This window comes from Sparus aurata, chromosome 24, assembly GCF_900880675.1.
Source record: "Sparus aurata chromosome 24, fSpaAur1.1, whole genome shotgun sequence".
Taxonomy (NCBI): domain Eukaryota; kingdom Metazoa; phylum Chordata; class Actinopteri; order Spariformes; family Sparidae; genus Sparus; species Sparus aurata.
The window spans coordinates 15,132,406-15,145,969 of NC_044210.1; the positions used below are offsets into that span (position 1 = coordinate 15,132,406).

The 13,564-nt window shown below is 42.2% G+C and overlaps 1 protein-coding gene across 1 annotated transcript; it reads right to left on the reverse strand.

The window, feature by feature from the left end:
- Positions 1-56: 56 nt before the first annotated feature.
- LOC115576828 (uncharacterized) lies at positions 57-3,970 on the reverse strand. Its single transcript, XM_030409406.1, has 6 exons — positions 3,835-3,970; positions 3,386-3,546; positions 2,650-2,866; positions 1,540-1,655; positions 1,246-1,383; positions 57-313 (listed from the first exon to the last, which is right to left on the reverse strand). The coding sequence occupies exons 1-6, from the start codon at positions 3,940-3,942 to the stop codon at positions 223-225; spliced, it is 831 nt and encodes a 276-aa protein (XP_030265266.1). The 5' UTR covers positions 3,943-3,970; the 3' UTR covers positions 57-222.
- Positions 3,971-13,564: the final 9,594 nt, after the last annotated feature.

Genomic DNA, 13,564 nt, shown 5'->3' on the forward strand with positions numbered 1-13,564 from the left:
TGTAAAAACACATCTGGTGGGCGGCAAGGTGAAAAACAACAATAAAACCATTCCACTAGTAAATGTATTGTAATGTTTATTTGGACACTCAGACATCACATCACATATTAAAAAACAGAAGCTGTCATGATTGACAGCCAGTGGACAGACAGCACAACTGTTGAAAAATGGTTACAGTGACCCATTGGTTTGTTTACAGGAGTCACATTCAGCCAGGGAGAATCACAGAGGCTTGCGCGCCAGCAGATAGTGACACGGAAAAATCATCGTAACCTCTGTGTCAGGAGATGATGCCTTCATGGCAGACAGCAACCTGAGATGGAAGACATGGGAAAACAAGAGGACAAATAGAGGTTTTTCAGCATGTGAATGAATTACTGGATGGACTAATGGTCATGCAATGCAAACTCCTTTGGAGAAAGATTTTGGGTTAGCCTCAAGTAAGTTTTGGTGAATCAGGGAGGGAAAGCAGGGCTTGACTGAGAGGGAATCGCTGAGCAGGACATGGGACAGTGTCAATCCGTGCAAGGACACTTTGAGGAACTCCTGATGAGCCCATGAGATAAGGTAGAGACCACACTCTGGGATCCCTGATGAGGAGCTGGAAAATATTGCTGGGGAGTTTTGCTGCTTTGTAATTGGACTTCTGTGGTAGTCATGGATTGGCTGAAACAAATTCAGTGTATCCCATGTGATTCATTTAGCACTAGAACATCTTAGGTCAAAGATTAATGGTCAGTGTGCCATCATATTTGCAGTCGCATGTCTTGGACACTCAGGTGAAAGGAGGAGCAGAGCTGTCAGCTGATCCCCACCTGGTTGTAAGGTGGATCAGATGGATACAAACATGCTGTGATGGTAAACTGGTAATGTCTGGCTGAGGCCCATGTCTGGCTTGGTCTTCAACTTTTACCTCCAGAAGCATTTTCTCATGCATCTCAAGTTAGGTTTAGGACATGAGACCTGAGTGGGCCATGTTTAAGCTGCTAGGAGTTGCAGAAGACCTGTCTTCCTGTTGACACAGGTCAACAACATAGTACTGATTGCAATTGAATAAAATGTCATACAGTAAAAACCAGGTCAGGCAATGCTTGGCTTCTCTGATTAATGCTGAAGGGGGACAGTGGTCAAAGAGTAATTTCATCGTTGTTGATTTTGATGGAAGAGTTTAGGTCAAGAATAGGAGATCAACATTTACGATTGGATGAATGGATGGGTAGGAGTGATGAGTCAGAAATATCTCACCTGTTCTGGAGTTTGTTACACAGATGTTCAGCCTCAGCGGAGTCGGTTTCTAGTAGTTTCTTGTAACAATGGGTGGTCTTTACTATGCCAGTGTATCCAGTCAGTGGCACAATCCTTTCTACCGGGAAACACTCATGCCTGATTTAATCAAAAAGCCATGAAACAGAATTTTGGATCCATAAATGCAATCTTCTGAGTGGTGATTTTAAATGTGGATTAAGAAAGCGGAACAATGATTCAGATTTAGTTCAGGATGGATGTAGTGGATGTAAGTAAAGTCTGGAAAACACTCACCACTCTTTCTCCAGGTATGAGCAGGAGTTATATATGTCTTTGTAGATCTTCACTTGGTTTCTGGTCAACGAAAGTCCTAAATGTGGACTGACGAAAGGAGACAGGGCATCGTAAAACTAATCAAGAAAAGAGAAAGAGAGAGAGATAAAAAAAAAAAGATATTAAAGCAAGTGAGTGTGTTTGTCCTACTGTTAGCTAAGCATATATGCTAAGGTTACATCACTGTTAATAAGCAGTTGGCTAAATCAACAAATGGTGAATTTGTTAGCCTACCATGTTGGTTCTACCTGGCTGGAGGGCAGTAAACTAATGAATAATTGGATCTGGCCTCCAGGCTACCATCAGCCCGGGTTAACACGTTTGACTACAGTTCACTAACTTCAGAGCTTGTGAATAAAACATGCAAGACTTAACAGTTAACTTTATAACTTGTCTGGAACAAGTAAACATTTTGGTCACACAAATGAATCGCCTTATCATATATGCTGTTCAGGTGAAAGGTGGGGAAATGTGTGCGTTTTGTACATTACCTGGCAGCAGATTGTTTTTTGCTTTATACATTATTTGTGCTTTGTGAAAATCCCTCCCACAAGACCCTTCGACTTCAGGTGCTGCAACTTTATTATTAGTACGTTCATAAAATCCTACATCATTTAGCATCCTTACGCTCCTGAATCCATAGCCTACAGACTATCAGTCAGTAATTTGTAATTTATAGAGACAATCCGGAGGGACATATGAGTTAGCCACAGCTAACATTAGCATTCAAACACTTCCCAGCTGACATTGCTTGGTAGCGTTTCATGATACAATAGGAAATGCACAACACTACTCCCAAATCTGTCCAAGATGTGCGTTAACATATCAGAATTCATGTAAATTAATTAATGTGCTATCATCTGACATTATCAGTGTTAGCTAGGAAGTGTGTGAATGCTACCTAGCTGTTGTCTAAAGGTAGCTAATGGGTTATCAAATGTGCTGTTTTACTTAAAATTTGACCCGATCAATCAGAAAGTGAACACATCATGAGGACATTTGAGCTGCCCACCCTGAGCGTGGTGTCAAGTGTTGACATATTCAGCCAACATTTTTACATTTTGAACGTACCTCTTGACAGATGTCATTGAGCGTGTTGGATACATCGCCATATTTCAGCTTAATCATTATTGGGCTGCAGTTCAGCAGAGCCAGGCAGCCTCCGGGCCTCAGCACCCTGTCAACTTCCAGGAGGAACTTCTGGCGGTCGAACCAGTGAGCCGCTGTCATGGCTGTCACGAGATCCACCTCACCAGAAGCAAATGGCAGCTCCTCTGCTGGACACTGCCTGAGGTCACAACAGTCAGAACAGTTTAGAAGGAGGTGGGGAGAAAAGGGGGTTTAATGTGTTTCAGCATATAATGTGAACAGCAAATATATGAGGCAGTTAGATTATTAGGGCCTGAGCACTAACAGTTCGAGGCCCTATTGAATCTGCTAGGATTCTTCTTCTTCATTTTCTCAACACTGAGCACAGTTTTGGAGGCCTGGACATACCCCAAAACTCACCAAACTCGGAATATACGTCACTTTGGTGAAAAAATTTGATAATTCAGTTTGATTGGGTGTGGGTGCGGCCAGGGGACTCTATAGAGCCCCCTGCTGTGAATCATTGCCTCCTACATGCATATAAATGTATGAAATTCACTATGCATATGTATAGAAAAAGGAGCCATCATGTCCAATGGGCATGGTTTCTTTACATATTTTGTTAACTAGAAACAGAAAGGTGTCTTAAAGAGGCATCCACACACCTTGGAGGACATTTTGCACCGTGAAACACATAGAATGACATGCAGTAAATTACCTGTATGATACATTTGGAGGGTTGCTAATGGTCCGCGCCATCTCCAGCTGAGCGGAGCTGACGTCTGTTCCAACAACCTTTGTGAAAAACGGAGAAAATGGGATCGTCCCTTGGCCTGAACCGCAGCCCACATCCACTGCAAGGTTCAACTGGTTCGGTGTCTTGAAATAAAAGGAGTTACACCATGAAAGTTAATTATTGCTAACAATGCTCACGATCAAATATCTCCCTTTTTTAACATTAATTTGATAAGTCCCAAGAGCACTTATAATAAGTACGCTTCTGTCTTATTTAGAGGGTAAAACAGCTAGAGGTGGGATAGAGTTTTTTGGGTCAATCAGCGTATAACCTTAACTTTTATTTAAGGTATCATGGGCTAGATAGCACAGCACCACAACACATGAATACGTTGCAGCCTGTTGAAATGCTGAAAACTTGAATACACTCACCTTTTTCTTCATAAAGTCCACAATCTTGCTGATTAATTCATGATGCCTTACTCTGTACTGCAGGTAAGCAGCTGCGTGAACTTTACCCTCAAAGAGACGTACCGCCATGTTTCTTTGCTGAAGTGATATTACCTGCAGCTGAAGTGAAGGAATGAAGTAAACTTGCAAACTCAAGTTAATTTAAATGTGACAGGTGGAACAGACAGACAGGGGCGGAGCTGCACCCTCAGCACGGAGCTGAGCCCTTCTGATAAAGTTATTTTAAAATCCACGTCGAATAGATGATGCATCCAAAGCTACAGACAGCTGCCTGACCTTTTGAAACACAGTGAACACAGTCAAACACGTATCAATCTTCATATCGGTTTATTTTGATAATTATTGGTCAACCTGTATTATTTCTTTGTTCACATTTTTTGAGGCAAAGTTCAGGAGACCTTTCTGTTTTGTTTTGTTTTTTCTTTCCTTCAGTGCTTTATATGTTCTTTTGCATGTAAAGATCTTGAAAGTTATTAAAGGTTCAAGTCCGCACCAACAGAAGCTCCTCTCTCCAACAGAAAACACTGCTCCTGAAACGCCTCGTCAGCAGTACTGCCTTTATGACGTGACTTTGTGACATCGGACCACATCACGGAATCACACATTTGCGTTATTTATGTCTCGAAGGTAGTTTAGCAGGTAAGAAATGATTTAGCACAGCTCCTCTGTTCTTAAAGAGACAGGAGGGTGAAGACACGGTTGTGTCTTTCGAGCATTAAAGCATGTAAACATATTCTAGTAGAAACCCAAAATAAAATGATGAACATGAACATTTGCATGATATGTTTCCTTTAATGTTTTTTTCAAGTGTGTCACATGCATGTGCAGGCACTGCTACAGATATGAAGATTGGTATTGGACAGATAGACCAAGCAATCAATAAAAGCCTGATATTCACAGTAACAGATCAAAAGAAACTTCTGACTCAACAAAAGTTTGGGGCATTTCAAACATTTATAAGCGACTACGAAACAGTACAGTGGGAAAATCTCTGGTTCAAAATGTAAGATTGAATAAATGCAATTCAAACCCGAGCAGGAGCTGTGAGTACTTCAGAAAACAAGTCTTGTTCCAAACTTTCTGGAGCTTTTCTGACTTTTTATGGTGTAATAGAAAAGTTGACAACCAGTTTTTACCTTCTAAAACGTTTAGTGGACCGTAAATTTTGACTTACATAAGAATAGTCACTTATGGAAAAAAAATGAAAGGAAATATTAGATAACAACAGGAAAGAGATATCTGTACATGCAATGCCTATGTGGAGCAGCAGATGGCAGTAAATGTACAGATATGATTCTTGACGCATGGAGTGTTGAGATGCTTTTGGATCCACATGTTAGTTGTAATCTCTCATCAATAGATATTTACACCAAAATCATTAATTCATTCCCATATTTAACCTCCAACAGCATGATTTCTTTGACGCTAGGCTATATTAGCCGTGGGATATATTTTTATGAGTATCAAGAGAGAAGAAATGTGGATAAAAATCTAACTTTGATCAAATATACTTACAAGATCGATGCCAATTCTAATAAACCCAAAGCTTGAGGTGTGTATAAGCAATTTAGCTTTGATGAAATAATGTTGTTTACGATGTTATACCTTATTTAAGAAATGATTCAAGCTGGCATCCCCGAAACCTAGGCGGCCAGTCTTGGCCGTGTATTTTCCGCCCAATCAACAACCATTGATCCTTCCCATTCACCTGATCAATATCCACTGTCAGATATGGTTTGCAGTAGGGCTCGTGTTAACAAAGAGGGGGGGCAGGGGGGTGCAGGGTGTCCGAAGACGCCACAGGAGCCCCAACCCTTAACCCGGCCATGTTGCTATGTGCAGCCCTGCCTTGTGTCGTCCAATCAATCAGCTTCGATCAAAACTGTCAGCTGCACTCAAGTCACACCACTGTCCGCTGCTGTGTGTGTGTGTGTGCGAGGCATAATGAGCCCGCTATGGAGGACGACGCTGTCATCCGCGTACACGAGCCAAGCCGGACAGAACCATTTTATCACCGAGTCTTTACCAGCAAGTGTTATCACACACATTTCCACACTCACACATCGAAGCCATTAAAAACACAAAGTCAGTGGACTCAGACAAGCAGCCTCGTGTATTGCTTTAATATGTGCAGGCGTTCCCGACACTGTGAAAAGAGCTATGGGAGCGCTTCCATCGGCTGTGACGAGCAGCGTCGCTAATGCTGCACGGGGAATTCTCCTGAAAGGCAATCACACAGGTAATCCACACTCGGAGTGGGAAATATGAGGAAAAACTGTACTTAAGCTGGCAGGAAAATATCCTAAATCTACTGAGTAAAAATCAGCTTGGTGTTTCCAAACTGGTTGAGGAAGAATTTCATATGTAGTCGAGTAAGGAATTGTGGAAAAGGGGATCAAACATGTGCACCGAGTGTATATAGTATATATCTTTAAAATGCATTTCAGCCTAAAATGGGAATTCTGTAGTAAATACCTGCACATCATTTTCTTCTTTCTTCTGACAGTGTGAGTACGGAGACGAGCGGGGTAGGGGGATGGATAGATGGGTATTGAGAATAAAATCCCACTTCCCCGCGGAAATCTCAGCAGGTAAAAGCAGATTGCAGCTGCTGGATGAAATCCATGAATTTTGAAAACATCCGTGTTGCCACATTGACAGCCATGCATTCTTGGGGTGGGGGGTGAAATTTGTCATGGCTTTTGAATAGCTTTCACAGGCCCCAGGGTCCTCAAACACACTTTTTCAATAAGGTAGCAGGAAAAAATGAAAAAAAGGAGACAGACACTGAAATTGGAGTTCAGTTGTTCTGAAAGTGGCTATAATCAATATTTTTATTGAAACCGTTTATCAAAAATGAACGGATCTAAACAGAGACAGAGAATCATCACAACCATCTAAAGGGCCTCTCAGCTGTACAGAGCCAGCTATAGCCATGTGTTCTCACTCCAAACCGTTAAATACGACGGCTTAAAGGTCCAATTTGTAACGTTTTCCAACTTGTCAGATACTGATGAGTCACAATGGTGACAGACCGGACCTACAATCCCAAAGCGTCAATAATGGACGAGGTGGAAATGAGAGTCAAAAATCAACTTTCTCACAAATTGGACCCTTAAGCTTTAAACTATGATACTCGACTTACCCCTCTTCCCCTCGCTCATGCAGGGCTCTGCAGTCAAGTTAACAAATATAAATAAGACACATCTGGTTGGATATTAAAATTAAGCCTCCTGAGAAACATTTCACATATTGGGTTTTGCACCGTTAATGTTGTGAAACAGCTGCAGTGTGTTTAGGGTCAGGTGCCTGAACCACTTGGTTAGGTTTAGGAAAATATCATAGTCTGGTTTGGAAATAACATGCAGAAAATGGTAAGATCCTACATAACAATTCACAAAAGAGACGAAACCTTCCAATAACAGAGGCCAAATAATGACAACTTTACGGTACATGCTCAGCTGCAGACAGCTGAAAGACACAGTTAGCAACTGGCAGATGAACATAGTGCAGCATTTAGCGGCTGGAAAGAAGAGAAAGAAGAAGCTCAACATCTGGTGTGTGTTTAAAAATCTAATTGTGTACATTATATCAACTTAGGAGTTGATCTGTTGTTTTCAAAACTAGTTTTAGCTGCCCCCAAGCGACCAAAAATAAGGTATTGCAGGTTTAAGGCCAACTCAGCTTTGTAACAACAGGAGTACACATTACGTATCACTGTATTTACTTGAGGTAAACAGGAACTAGTTTCTATGTTAACATTAGTTGTGACAACATATTTAAGCACACTAACTGCCAAATTAGTTAAACTGCTTACTGAACTGGCTACCTGCCAAAACCAACATTAGCTTTCTAGCTATTTAGCTCCAAAACTAAAAAAACATGTGTGGGATATAGTCCACAAACGACCTAAAAACGTCATAATCTTACATAACATTTCACAGAAGAGACAATACCTTAAATTACAAAATCAACTAAATCACCAAGTAACATTTGTTGGTTTAGCTTAATTGGTGAGATTATTTTCCCCACACTTGCAAATCCATACATTTACAAAGGATTGGCAGTTCAATAGATTGTCTGTCTTTTTTGGGAAATCGTGTTGCAGCTTGTGATGCTCTAGAAACCTCAATTGGAACGGTGGCACAAACCTTTCCTTGCTTGACCGGTCTTTAGGGGCAAAAACATTTCAGTTACAACGGTGGAAATGTTCTACACAAATTCAGGGAAGGAATGAGAATAGAGAATAGCTGGTGCAACCCCATCCTGGGTTTTTTTCCCCATTACAGATACGAAATCATTCCGGCAATCTTTGAAGAGAAAGGGAACAGGAAGAATCAAATCCTCCCTGTCTTTTTATTGTGGCACTGTGCATTGTGCCAAACAGTGTTTGCAATCTCTGGTAGGATATGAAGATCTTAAATCTTTACCCATTAAAACTTCACTTGAGACACTCGGTTTTCTCCACGGCCAGCCGTAAAGAGCAAATATCCAGGAGATCTGAGCGACTCCGAGGCTGCGCTTTTATAGCGAGACGCTCGCTCTGAGATGCACTTGCAGGGCTAATCCCGCTCTCCAAGGAGAGAGGTAGGTATTGGCTTTGATGATAGAAATGGATTAAACAGATTACATTAAAGGCCAGTCTAATTGAACCAATCTATCCTGATTCTGCCGCTGTAAGATAAATGATGAGAAGGCCAGATAGTATATATAGGTCGTGTGTTTGTGGGTCTGGCTCGGGGGTTTGTGTGTCTGTGGACATTTGCAGGCTTGCCTGGAAAAATACAGCAACAGCACTTTCCCCTAAAAAAGGTCATTCTATAGCAAAGGAATAAGCACATTAAGAAATATTAAAACCAAATTCATAGATTGTTTTTTCGTCTGTGCTTCAGCTATTTATTTCCTGGACTGCCTCAAATGTTTTCTGCCAAGAGAGATGAACACTTAACAAGAGACGAGTTTGCCAATATGTATTTGGCCAGTATTGTCTGGTTGATATCAGACTTTTTGGTGCTGAGGCTGGAGACAGCAACATTACTAGGCCAAGGCTACAAGCACATAAGCACTCATGACTATTTCCTGGACAAGCCAGTACTTTATATCTTTATATCTATTTTGATCAACCATCTGCGTACAAATAACAGAACTTAACACTTTCAAATCGCATATGCCAAAGTCCAACTTTTCATACAGGCGATAAGCCAATGCTTCCTGTTAACTTAAGCGCAGCTCCATTGTCTGTTGACCTTTAAATAAACATGTAACAGTAGCAGTTTGGTTATCAAATCTGCTTTGTGAGGTTAAGGAGTCTCCTGGAAGACAGTGTTGTGTTTGATCGACCCTTCCATCCATCATCCCCAGCCTCCATCCCCGTTAAACTCTCTCAAGTCTTTATAGCCCATAATCACAGACATCACAGTCAGGTGGGGAAGCTCAAATGCTGGGATAATGATATGCTGCTGTGTGTCAGGTTGCAATACGTATAAATGTAGGGAATCTACTTCCCAATCAATCGACAACTTAAAAAATGACGGGAAAAGACATTTTGGAGGGACATCGGACCATATTCCAAGTTTAACAACACATTTGACCACCAGTAAAAGACATTAGCATCCAACCATTTCCAAGCTAACATTTCTTTTTTAGATACATCCAGTATTTCCCTTCAAGGCTTAAAAAATGTGACCAATATTGTACCAAGCAATGTTGTTCAAACACTAATCTTACCTGGAAGTGGCTGAACGCTAACATTAGCTGTTGTTTAATTGATGCTAATGGGTTGTGTTTTGCATTACTAATCAATCAGGAAACAGGGAAATGACCACAAAACAAAACTAACTCTGAAAAAACAACGTACCTGCCTACAAACTTGGCGTATCATCGGCACACAATATTGGTTTATTTAAGTGTCTGGGCTGATCTTGATAGGTAAAGGTACTCTATTCAGTCATTCTCAATGAACCGACCCTCCTGTGTCAATATCTCCTGAACATTTATCCACTGTGTCACGACATGAATTGGCTTCCTCCCTTCAACACATGTCAAGTGGTCACTCCCTCTGCAGCAGGTACAGAATCTGCACGATGTCAACTTAAAACCAACTGAATGAGGAAGATACAATTTTGATTTGATCCTATAAAGTATGAAACCATAGAAGAGAAAGAGCAACAACTTAAATCTCCTCCGGCTACGTTGATATTCTCCCCACAGTCTTTTTCATCAGATCTTTTATAAATAGTCAACACCTCCCTTCTCTTAGGCTTTTTCCCACAGGCCCAGACAACTGCAGTTATTAAGCCACTATTAAAGACGAATAATCTAAAGAACTCACTAACGACCAATTATAGGCCCATTCCAAACCTTTTTAGCAAAAGTCAGTGATTTTGCTGCTTTCCAGCAACTGAACATCCTCTTGGCCTTGAACGACTGTTTTGATGTTTTACCAGTCAGTATTTCTGCCACGCCACAACAACGAGGCTGATCTCGTTAAGGTCTTGAGAGACTTCCACTGGAACAAATCGTGGCAAAATTTCCATCTCAGTGTTGCATTCAATCCGGCTGACTACAACTTACACTAGACTGACTGAAAAACGAGGTGGCGCCTTCTGGCAGAGTGCCAAACAGGTTTTAAGGTCCTATTTGTCAGAAAAGTAGATTTTTTAAGTCTTCATCCCACTTATCCGGAGTCGGCAGCACCTCATCCTGGGGGATCCTGAGGCGTTCCCTGGCCAGATGAGATCTAATTTCTCAGGCGAGTTCTGGATCTGCCCCGGGGTCTCCACCCAGTTGGATGTGCCCGGAAAACCTCCAAAACGATGCACCCAGATGGCATCCTGATCAGGTGCAGGAACCACCTCAACTGGCTCCTTCCGACCTGAAGGAGCGACGGCTCTACTCCAAGCTCCTTCTGGATGTCTGAGCCCAGCCATCCGACGGAGGAAACTCATTTTGGCCGTTTGTGTCCTCCTTCTTTCGGTCACTTCCCACAGCTTGTTATCTTAGGTGAGAGGTTGAACATAGATGGACGGGGAAATCAAAAGCTTTGCCTTTTGGCTCAGTTCCCTCTTCACCACATGGTCCAGTGCAACGCCTGCAGTACTGCTGACGCAGCGCCAAACCGCCTGTCCATCACTCCTGAATGTTACCCCAAGATACTTACTTGGGAAAGTGGTACATGCTATTACAAGGATTAAAATTCAAAGAGAAACACAGAAAACATGCGACTTTATGGCAGAAAAAGGACAAGAAATAGTTTGAAAAGTATGCTCTTGCTCTGTCTTGCTCCCAAGACGCTTCAAACTAATTAAATTCTGAAAGCTTATGTAAGATCAACCAGCACAAAAGAAGTCGATTCTGCGGCAAAACACTCTGGTTCATCTGTCCTTCTCAGTACAAGAGTACACGCTCTGAGTCCTCCTTTATCTTTTAGATGATTACCTCCGTGTGTGTGTGTGTGTGTACCTGTCCTCCCAGGCAGGGTCGTTATTGACGGTGTCCAGTTGAAGTGAGCATGATAGGGTGACCTTTCCTTCCAACCTTGTTATCAACGTGAACTCGTTAAGCAGGACTGTTTAATTAGCAGTGGAATTGCAATCAGGGAGGAGTCGGAGACCTCCGGGGTCACAGACACGGATCAATGGTCTTCAGGGAGCCTTCACACTCAGCAACAGGAGACCTTTACACTTACGTGTGCATGCAGCATGTTGATGCATACATACATACATGCAATTATACACTTCTTTACATAATTGCTCCTTTAGCTTTGTTCCTAACATTTTGGATTTTGATGATTTTCTTGTGGATATTTAGAAAGTGGTCCAATATGGATAGATAATGATACCGTGATACTAAAATGTCTCCGATGCATGTACTGCAGCAGCTGAAGAATGGGACAAAAGTATATGGACGCTCAAAAAATGACACCCTTATGATTTGGAAGGTCAAATATGTAAGAATTAGTCAGATTCAGACTCCAAACAACTCCAAACATAGCCGCTAACTGCTGCTAACTGTAGTTACAGTTAGTTAACCAAGCAGCTGGCGTGCTATCATCGAACTATCATCTCTTGAGGTACAAAGTGGCTGGGGGCTAGCTGGTTAGCATGCTAATCAGCTAGCCCCCGTCTTTGACAAAACATCTAAACCATTATTCCTTCACATTCTGTGAAAAAGTTTAGTTATTTCTTTTAATGTTTTGAATGCACATTCCTACGCGCTGCACACGTCTTAGCTTGTTTTAGTTGGCTAACAATATTTAATTTCTTCACATATTTTTGTTGGCTTAAGATTCGTTGGACCAAACTCGCCAGTCGCGTACATTCACCCGCTGACATTACATGGGGCATCATACTCTTGGCAGGATGAGCCACAGCTAGCTGGCTAGCATGCTAGGTTAAGTAGACCTCTCTGCAACACAAAACACAGAGGTCTTTGACATGAAGTTAGTTAATAAACCAGAAGTTAGTCGGTGCACCTGCTCTATGGGCCTCACAATGCAGAAGCTGTGTGAAATAATCAGCTAATATCATACCGAGGATTTAATATATCTACACCTTAAGCCCAGAAGACTAAAGAGCATGATGTGTGTCACATACTTCGGTCCCTATAGTGAAGGTTTTATTGCAGGTTTTGCAAACATCATGCCACCAATGACCCCGGGTGGTAAAACCACACCCGCTCTCCCACCTCCGCTGCAAGACCAACATCCCACTTTTATTAAAAACCTGAGTGCAGTGGCACAAACTGATAAAACAGCCTGGGCCTGGTTGACACACACACACACACACACTCTCGAATAAGTGTGCGCAAACACATGCATGTTTAAACTCTCACACAGATACACAAACATTCAGGCGGAGAAGAGATGCGAGACGGGAGCCAGCAGCTGCTGCACCTGGTGAGATCCAAGTGAAAGTGAGAGGCATAAAAAAGCTGAACGCTCAGGTCTGTTGATCTATTTTTACCGCAGAGCAGGGGGCAGAGGGGGAGAGAGAGAGAGAGAGAGAGAGCTTCCTGCATAATGCATGGCCCTGTAGAGCAGCAGTGGCTTTTACACTGCGCTCTCTCACTGGGCTTCCAGGTGTCTGTGCTGTCTGTCAAACAGGCAGCATATAGGAGAGCCAGGTGCGCTCACACGGCGCTCTGGTTGATCTCTCTCAGAGCACAAGACCACCAGCCTATCCAGCTGCTCGCTCTCTCTCTCTCTCTCTCCCTAAACACAAGATCTCGCCTGGAGTTTCATTCAAAGTCTGTCTTGTGAAGTGTGAGAGCATTCAGGAGCTGGAGGGGGAAACAAGCGCAGATACATACGCATTATACGCTGCCCCAGTTGGAATGGGGAACCACTTTGAAAGCAGAGCGTTCGTACATCTAGGACAAATGCACACCATTCTTTCAAGGGTCGAGCAGCATTTTATTTTATTATTTTTTTTTCACCCTTCTGTCGGATCCGTGGCAACAACTCAATTCAGTTGAAGTTGTCACTACTCGGTTGTCTCCGAGACGGGGGACATTTATTCCTCCTGTCACAGGAACAATGAGCCTGGATCCAAATTTAGCTCCGAAAATGTTTCTTTAGGGAGTTCAGCACGATGAAGTGTCCGCTGTGTCTCATGCGATTATTCTCTTGTAACATAACACATTTATTTATATTGTGAAAATCATGTAAGCAGTTCATTTTGATCCGTTTTGG